The following is a 9,823-nucleotide window of genomic DNA, read 5'->3' on the forward strand; positions in this document are numbered from 1 at the left end:
TTATTACTAAATGCTCAAACAAATAGACCCTAAAACTAACTTAACAGAAACAGTTTTCCACAAGTACCAGTCAAATAATTATCAATTTTTCTTACAATTTAATTGATCTATCGATTAAGTATTGAATCTAAATAATGATTGATAAATTGAAAAGTTAAGAATGGTTAAAATTGTAGTATAACATAATGGTTTATAAAGATTTTATTGTGATTTTTCATTTTTACAACGGTAAAATGGTATAAATTACTCTAATGGTAACTCAATGTGCTTTTATCTTAAATGATTTGAACTCTTACACTTAACTAAAAGTGTGAGATTTTTTTATTCCTTATATTTTATTTGAGAGTTAATTTTTTTAAGAAGAAATGAACCAAAAAAAAAAAGATTTTTTTATAATCATTTTTGTTTAAATTTTCTTTATAAACTCTCTTAAATTCATATTTTTAAATTCTCACCTTTTATGCTTCTTTTTTTTTCAAAACTTTCAAACAAATCTTTAAATTACTTAACCTAATTCTAAAATTTAAGTAAGCATTGATTCTAGACAAATCTTTTTGTGCCTACTATATTTTTTTATATATAACATCTTCGTATCAATACTCCAAAAACCTATTCTTCTATCATGGCTAAAGTGTAAGAGCAAGTATATTTAACTTTAATTTAAGTGTATTCTCTCAATTTAGTTTAACATAATTTAGACTATTATTTTATGAGAGAAATTCATTATAATTTTAAAAAAAAATTCAAAATAGAACAAAAGAAGAGAAAAAAAAATTCATAAATGCATTATTAACAATGAACTCCTCTAAAACACAAGGGATTATCTAAAAACAAAATTGGATTAGGAACTAAATTAAAACTGTGTTACACTTACGAGGGGACACACGCATGTATAACAAAAAAAAACATGTAATTATTACATTAGCATCTTTTGGCCTCGTACAAAATGACGTTATAATATATACAAATATCAGGAGTTACTTTGAATATTTTACACGTATATGGATTAAATTAAAAAAATTCTTTATAAAAAATAAAATTAAAATCATGTGACATATACGAATAAATTCATATTTTAACCTCACTTTACTAAGAGAGTTATTATATTATATATAAATAAATCATAATTAAAAATATTAAATTTATTAGTTACAATTTATACCATGTACTCATTCATCATAGAAACACAGATATTAGTTTTCATGAGAATTTCAAATCATTGATCGACAAAATAATTGTTAATCATTCTAATTGAATAAAAAAAATTAAGTGGCGTTGCATATTCTTCAATAATATATATATTTCAAAAACAGCATTTATATTTTCACGCACTAACAGGTGAGAAAGATTGAAGTGAGCGTTTGGGGGAATAAAAGAAAGTCACAGAAGCGGGGTAAAAAATTTCAATCCTTAGTATGCAAATTCAAAAACTGATATTGCTGCCAATGGACAAATCCTTACACAGTTCACACACACATTTACACCACATATTGTGTCTGGCCATCCAAATTATTTTCCTTATAACTATGGAGTTTAAATAGGAAAAAAAATGAATGGTACATTAAGCATGACCAAATATGACAAGATAAATGAAGCACACAATGTCACGAACCATTTATTCTCAATGCAAAAATTGGGTCGCGACGCTTAGCTGGTTAAGTCACGTTCCTTCTCATGCCTCCTTAAAAATCACAAAAATTCAAATAAGAAGCTCATGTACGTGTGATTTTCAATTTGTTTATATATGTATATATACACCTAATAGCTGCATCGGTATATGACGTTAGGTCACAAGTGCTCTTTTCTTTATCTACTGCACTATTATATCATATATATACGCATATAGTGCTTCAAAATGCATAGTGGACACTAGTCTACGCCGCCATGATATACTGCACACACTGCACGTAGCTCATAAAATTCAGCGATATATTCAAATTTCCCTTCATACCCGCGCACTAACCTAAGCACCCATTATTTTTTAAATTTATTTTATGTTCACCCCTTTTTTAATTTTTGACAATTATTTTTCCAAGTGTGTGACCGTTTTGAAAAAAGTTAGAGAGAGAATGAAAAAACCAACAAAATAACAAACAAGACACATCACTTCCTAGTACACCTGTACACACTAACTACACTTCTCTAACTAAAAGGTTTTATGATTCAGCCTCCACAGTCCGATGTAATGAGGCTCTTCTCAGTTTTTCAGTCTTAACCCAGACAGCAGAATCTTAAACACAATATTCATAGTCGAGGTATTAATCTACTTGAGAACTTTGAACAGTTTTTTTCTCATTTGGGTATTCCCAAAGTTCCTTAAATTTAGATCTATCACCTTTTCTGGGCTATCAATTGCATACATTAGTTGTAGCTGCTACAGCATCAAATACAGAACCTCTCTCGGGTTTCGAAAAATACGATTTTGATCCCACCCCATGTACCCTTTACAGGCCCTAATGTGTATTCTTTATTCATTTTGTATCTTTCTTCTTTTATGTGGGTTTGGCTCCTTAATTTGAGCATTGGGTTATGTTCTGTCTTAGTTATAGAGGATAAGAGAGAGTGTGAGATCAAAGGGTCTGAAAAGTTAGGATCCGAGGCCATTTCTTTGGAGGGTAATAGGCATTTTTGTTTCACTTGAGTAGCTTTTGGTTAAGGTGGCTTTTGGGAAGGGAATTTATGCTTGTTACGGTTCCCGTTTTGAAACCCAACACTGTGTTGTGAGGTGTGTAAAAGGTGAATGAAAGAGAAGGAAGAAGGTTTTTTTTTCTTTCCCCCACTTTTTGTTTATTCATTTTAATTTTTGTTTTCCTTTTTCTATAAAAATCACAGAGGAAAAAGCTCTCATATTATAAAGGGGGAGCGTTGGCTTTAGCATGCAACTTGGCTTCGGTAAAAAGAGGGAGCGTCCAAGAAAGAGAGCCATACCAATAGAATAAACATTCACACACAAAGACAAGAAGATCATGCAAGATATGAAGAAGCAGCAGAAGCAGAAACAGAAACAGCTGGTCAATGAAGAATCTAAGAAGAAGGAGCGTCACATTGTGACGTGGACTCAAGAGGTCCTTCTTCCCTCACTATAAAATTGTTTTCTTTTTCTTTTTGGTTTACATCTTCTTCTTATTTATTGTTTGTTATTCTTTTGAATTTCTCATTCTTTGGACGAGTGTCTCATGTGTATTATGTGAGTTGCAGGAGGATGATATACTGAGAGAGCAGATTGGTATCCATGGAACTGAAAAGTACTCACTCACACTCATCTTTAGTCATAAGTACTTTTTCATTTTTCTTGGATATGTGAGAATAAGGGGTTTTGCTTGCAATAACTACATGCAGTTGGGCAATTATTGCTTCTAAATTCAAGGACAAAACGACAAGACAGTGCAGAAGAAGGTGAAGATTTTGAATTGATATGTGTTTTTTTTTAATTTTGATGATGATTCATTCAAGATATTTTCTCTGGTCCTCTACTTATCATTTGGCTTGTGAAGACTTTCAAGTTTCATGGCTCCTGCTTTATTCTATTGTCAATCTGATGCTTAAGTAACTGATCACTTACCAGATGGTACACTTACTTGAACTCTGATTTCAAGAAAGGAGGATGGTCACCAGAGGAAGACATGCTCTTATGTGAGGTAAATTGATGCTGCCTGTGTTCCATAGCTACACTTTTATACCACAGTAACTTCCATCGGAGTTTAACAAGTTTATCTGATAATAGTGAGCTGAAGAACTTGAAATTTTGGACTTCATCTTTTCCTTTTTTACTGTCTTTTCCCTCTGTATGGTAGACCTCAATCCATTGATGTACTTCAGGATTTTGAGTGCTAGTACCGTTGCAATTGGCAAAGTCTTTCATTTTTTTATTGAAATCTACCCTATTAAGAGTAGATTACAACCAAAAGTAACCAAGATCTTCTGTAACTATTGTATTGTTCTGTAGATGACACCAATTGTGTTACACCTAAAATTGTATCGTTTCTGATTGCTTTTCATCTATGAGCTAATTTCTTACTATTATTTCCGTAGGCACAAAAAATATTTGGTAACAGGTGGACAGAAATAGCAAAGGTGGTTTCAGGCAGGTAATCAAAATTTCATTCTTCTCCTCATGGGAATACAAAATAAACATTTTTTTACAACAGTTGTTCTTATTACAATGCTTCTCATTGCTTTGTATGCAGAACGGATAATGCTGTTAAAAACCGTTTCTCCACATTGTGCAAAAAGAGAGCAAAATATGAAGCCTTAGCAAAAGAAAACAACACTGCATACATCAATTCAAATAACAAAAGGATTTTTCTCCATCAGAACTGTCATACAGATGCAGCATCAGAATCTGCAGTAGCTCTTAAGAAGATGAGGTATGGCAAACTGAGAAATCAAAATACACAAATTGTACCAAGAAGAATGTTAACACATCGTTCACTGCAATGTAGGAGGTCCCATATCCCTGATTCTGCAGAAAAGATCAACTTCGGAGACAGATCACATAAACAAAATGGAATTCCAATAAATCAGCAGCCAAGAGCACCATTTGCAGTTTTAGCTCAAAACTCTCATAATGTCAACATGCCAGACCAGCATCATGTCTGCACTTTGAAGTTTAGTGGTTATGGTAATGCCTTCAATTTAAACATTTTTTGTTATGGAACTCGATTCCTGCTGTTGCAAAACTCAAAATAAGAAAACAGGACAACATTAAGGGTGCATTTGGTTTGCGGAAGTGTTTTCTATTTTTATTAATAATTACAATAACGTCACATCATATTCACCTCATTTACTATGTTCCCTATACCTTATACAAATATTTTAAAACAGAAAACAAATGAAAATAATGCAACATTTTTATAATCATTAATGAAAACTGAAAATGAAAGTAGAAAATATATTCATAAACCAAACGCACCCTAAGTGGGTGTTTGCTTTGTTTTCTATTTTCATTTTCATTCCCTTTTTCAGTCAATATGTTTTCACTAGTAATTATGAAAATATCACATTTTCATTTTCGATTCTTTTGTTAAAGAAATGGTGAAACTTAAAAACAACAAAAGGAAAAAAGGAACTAAATGAAAATAAGGTGGCATTTTTATTATTATTATTGAAAACATATCAACGAAAAATAAAAACAGAATAAACCTAACACCTCTAATATTTTAAGCCTGAAATATCAAATAACTTTGGTCATCATCATTCTAATGACCTTGGTTTGTCATGTTTTTGCAGCTCAAAACAACAAGATTCAAGGAACATTCCTTAAAAAGGATGATCCAAAGATAAGTGCATTGATGCAACAAGCAGAGTTACTAAGTTCGCTAGCTCTAAAAGTTGATGCAGAGAACATGGACCAAAGTCTTGAAAATGCGTGGAAGGTGAGGCTTAATGGTTTCAGAACTTGCCTTTGTTTTCGTTTTTTTATATGAAGAAGTTCAGCATCAGCAGAAATAAATCAATTTTTCATATGTCAAACATATCTGCACAAAAATCATGAAAGTCATTTAACATATTTGATGCTGGCTATAGAAAACCTATAATAGGTTCATTGGCCAGCTGGATAGTATGTAGTTATTATTGGAAAGATTTAGTTGATTCTGTTAATGCTTCTATATATTTCTGTACTAGCTGATTTTACTGTGCTTTGTTCTTCATCACCCTGGTCATGTATAATATGCTAATCACGAAGAATTAGATAGTGTAATTTATACACTAATGCAACATTTCTATCTATGAGTTTGATGCATTTATAAATGTGAAAGCTTTTAGGTTGAGGCCCAGGAATGACTTGTGTATCTCTAACATGCTACTTTACCTCATGCTAAATGTAATTTTTCGAATGATGAGGTGGCACAAATTGAACACTTTACACCACTTAGTAATATAAGCTCTGCTCTATTGTGATGATTGAAATTATTATAAATCATGAATGGTAGTAATCTTGGCTTCTTTTCTCTGATATAATTTCATACGGCAGCTAGCTAGCATATAATCAAATATAAAAAGCTCAACTTGGTTATGATAACCCATCACCGGCTGATATCAATGAAGCTTAGTTTTTAAGCATATAAATATGAGAAAGGCCATTGTTCAAAAAACATGTTCTAACACTTGTGTGAATTTATGGCAGGTTCTTCAAGAGTTTCTGAACAGAACCAAAGAATCAGATATTCCCAGATATAAGATTCCAGATTTACAGCTCGTAGATCTTAAAGATTTGTTGGAGGACTTAAAGAGCAGTAGTGAGGAAATCCAGCCATGCTGGAGGTACTTACTTTAAAGTTCATAAAAAATGTGAATTCTTGAGAGGAATGGAATATCTAATAGTTTCTGCATCTATTATAGGCAAATGGAACTATATGAAGACTCTCCTGGAAGTTCTGAATACAGTACAGGATCAACTCTCCTTCCTCATGCAGCTGGTGAGAATTTGGAACACTCACTGCATCAGGATATTGGAACTGAACTAAAGTGTATACAAATTGGAGATCAAAAAGGATTTAGGGGATGTGACCAAGGTGGTCTTTCTAGTGCAACTCTGGGTCAAGGTTTGTTGATCAAGTCCAATGATAACAAATTAAGGGACAACAATTTTTGGTAAAAACATTTCCAGTTTAGGAAAAATTGGCCACTCTACCGGATACTGTGTAGCCACTTGTTGATCTAATATAAATGGTTAATTATTCCTACAGAAGAAATATTTTGAATGAGAAACTATTTTTTTATAGTTTCCTTTAAATAAAATTGTTTTTATATGCTAATATGATAACATTTTAATGAATCAGAATTGCTAATTAGATATATATGTCGATCTTGAGCAGATTTATTCCCATGTTGTGAGGAACAGATAAACAATGATGGCATTGTTTCTATCTTGTCAAGTACGGAGGAGTTCAGTTCACCTCTCCAAGTTACCCCTCTGTTCAGATCCTTAGCTGCTGGAATTCCTAGCCCTCAATTTTCAGAAAGTGTAAGTTACCCAAGCACTTGGAGATCAAATGATAAGCTCAACTACAAGATTATAATTGTAATAATGACAATGATTCTTAAATTTTAACATCAACTTTCTCTTACATTCATTAACAAATAGGGGAGACAACTTAACCCATGCATCATACAAGTTGTACCCTCAATATTTCCTCTTGTAGTTCTTAACTTCTTATTAGATAACGCTCAATCAGATCAACTTCAGTAGTAGCGGTGGATATCTTTCAGCACTAGTTAATGGTGGACATAGTAATAGGACGATAAATCATGGATGCCCAAGTTATGTACTGTTACTAAGCTTAAGATTTTATATTAAAAAATTCATAATTAACATCATTGATGCAGATGAAAATTGAATAGAAGTTTATTCAGCGTTATTTTCATAAAAAAATTCAGCTGGGTCAGGCAAAACAGGAAGTGGTGGGAAGGGGAAAGGTAGTTACACAATTGGCCATGGGTTTTAAGACAGGAAATAACTTGCGTAGCAATGTTAATAAGCATATATTAAATGTCATATAACTGAAACTGGAGGATAAAGCTTCTGTGTTGCAAGGATAAAGGCTCCTTTTTTGGCCATGATTAGTTCTTTATTCCTAATAAGTATATTTTCATAGCTGAGAAAATATGCTGACACAATATTGATAAAGCAGATATTATGATACCATATATAGCTGAGGCATATAATTATTTGTGTCTTTGTGCTGAAAACTATTGAAGTAAAGAACATCTTACCCACCAAGATATTATTTTGCGACAGGATTTAGAGTGTAAGCTGTTAATTGTTATCACAATCTCCATTCCTCATGTGGTTATTGTGGTATATCTGTATAACACAACCAGACATCTATCATTCTTGCTGCATCAACTATTCATGAGCTAAATTCTGCAGGACACAAACATATATCTACCATTCTTGCTGCATCAGCCATACATTAGCTAAATTACTGCTTTGTATGTTCTTACTGGACTACGTGGAATTATAGATTGCATGGAACTCAAAATTATTCATGCAAAATCTTTATTTTTGAAAAAAAACGAAGCCCTCTGGTTTGTATCAAACTTCAACCCAAGGATAACCATATTTTCTTCTTTCTTTGACGTACTTTTTTTTTTTTTTTGTTTCAGGAAAGGAACTTCCTTATGAAAACACTCGGAATGGAGTCTCCATCCCTCAACCCAAGTACCAACCCCTCGCAACCGCCACTCTGCAAAAGAGCCCTTCTACAAAGTTTATAATTCGAATCTCTAATTCATCTGAAATACAAAATATTTAGATGTCATTTCCCCTTTCTGAACCCTTTCTCCCCACCCATGGCAATCTGGCTTGTTAGTTCTTCTATGCCTGGTTTGAGAAAGATTGCAATTTTGTTCAGCCTAAAATTTTGAAAGCCATACCCTCCCCTAGAATGTTATGGTACATTCTAAGGATCTTCAACACATCTAACTGTGTCCTTTTCCTCTCCTCCCCCACAAAGGGGTTACCTTTCTTAATACTTGCACCAAAAAAAATAGTGTGCTTAGTGTGTCATTCTTTGGTTTGTTTTGATATCAATCTGGGTTTGTTTTTCTCCAATCCAGCTTTTGATCTTGGTTTGCCTTTGTACAGAACCTGTTGTGTGATACTAGTGATCCTGAGTGTATGTAAACACCGGCGATTCGCCAATCCTACTTCATATAATGAACAGAGACATAGATAGAAGAGAGAGAGAAGAAAAAGGAAAAAAAGTGAGAGTAAAAAAGATTAACCTGTGGCAAATTGAATTCCTCTTGTTGTTTTGTGTGTGCATAGATTATAGAATAAACATTTTTTCCTTTTGGTTCTGATGTACTGAAACATAGTTATAATTGGAGTGAAATTGCATTTTGGCTTTGGTGTGCAGATAATTCTTCTGTTATGTCTATTCTAACCTGGATCTAACACAACCATATGTAGACAACTCTTCAAACAAAGCAAAAGAAAAGCAAGGAATTTTCAGCGGGAAAAGAAACAGGCATTAACACAGTCTTTCAAAGAACATGGTGAAAGTTAAGGGACTATTTGATTTTAGGAAATGTTTTTTTGTTTTCATTCCGTTTTCAAATATTTGTATTAGAAACAAAACTTTTTTCTGTTTTCACTGTTTACTGTATAAATCTTAGAAAACAGAAGGAAAATAAAGCGGTAGTTTTGTAATTAAAATTGAAAATAGAAAACAAAAACAAAAATGTTTCTAGAAATCAATGAGGCAAGCTTCAACTGGCTTCCCCAACCAATAGAAATGAAACAGAAATAAAAATGCCGAATAACACCACTCAAAACTGTAGGTAGCAAACAGCAAGCAATTTATGACAAGTTTGGCACTCTCTCACTCTTGCAAAACACAGAGCTTTCAGCAATATGAGCTCCATTTTGTTTCCCAAAAGAAAAAACTTCACAAGAAATATGAAGAATGGAAAAGTTGAATACTTACAGATAGCACAGCAAACCTTGTACTATGTCTGACACGGGCATGCAAACATTTTACTCAATCTTTACCTCCAAGCTCTTTGGCTGATGGTTATTTTGCGTAGAAGTGTGAACTCTGCTTTGCAGAAAAACAGTTCTGGAGGAACTGCATTCTTATTTAGTGAGGATGATTAGTGCATTGGTGGTGGTCGAAGACAGGAGACAAATAACAATAATGACTATAGCTAAAGCGATAGGTAAAAAGAGGAGGGAACTCCTTACAAAATAAAGCATCTTCATTAGCTGTTAACTTTCTCGAGAGAAGGTACACTTTGACTCATTTGACCTCCCATTTTCCACTCATTCAAGTTCATCTTACGTAAAGATATATGCTGGTCAGAGCCTCAACTGATT

The 9,823-nt window shown here is 33.0% G+C and overlaps 1 protein-coding gene across 1 annotated transcript; it reads left to right on the forward strand.

Moving 5' to 3' along the window:
- The first annotated feature begins 2,133 nt into the window (after positions 1 to 2,133).
- On the forward strand, positions 2,134 to 8,478 carry LOC113868926 (transcription factor MYB124-like). Its single transcript, XM_027504930.1, has 13 exons — positions 2,134 to 2,255; positions 2,833 to 3,065; positions 3,199 to 3,245; positions 3,340 to 3,396; positions 3,566 to 3,638; positions 4,033 to 4,088; positions 4,188 to 4,367; positions 4,443 to 4,621; positions 5,230 to 5,375; positions 6,128 to 6,264; positions 6,343 to 6,545; positions 6,819 to 6,967; positions 8,110 to 8,478. Exons 2-13 carry the CDS (start codon positions 2,967 to 2,969, stop codon positions 8,218 to 8,220), a joined length of 1,437 nt encoding a protein of 478 aa, XP_027360731.1. The 5' UTR covers positions 2,134 to 2,255; positions 2,833 to 2,966; the 3' UTR covers positions 8,221 to 8,478.
- The last annotated feature ends 1,345 nt before the right edge of the window (positions 8,479 to 9,823 follow it).

The sequence above is a fragment of the Abrus precatorius genome, unplaced genomic scaffold, assembly GCF_003935025.1.
Source record: "Abrus precatorius isolate BTA unplaced genomic scaffold, Abrus_2018 Scaffold6, whole genome shotgun sequence".
NCBI classification, from domain to species: domain Eukaryota; kingdom Viridiplantae; phylum Streptophyta; class Magnoliopsida; order Fabales; family Fabaceae; genus Abrus; species Abrus precatorius.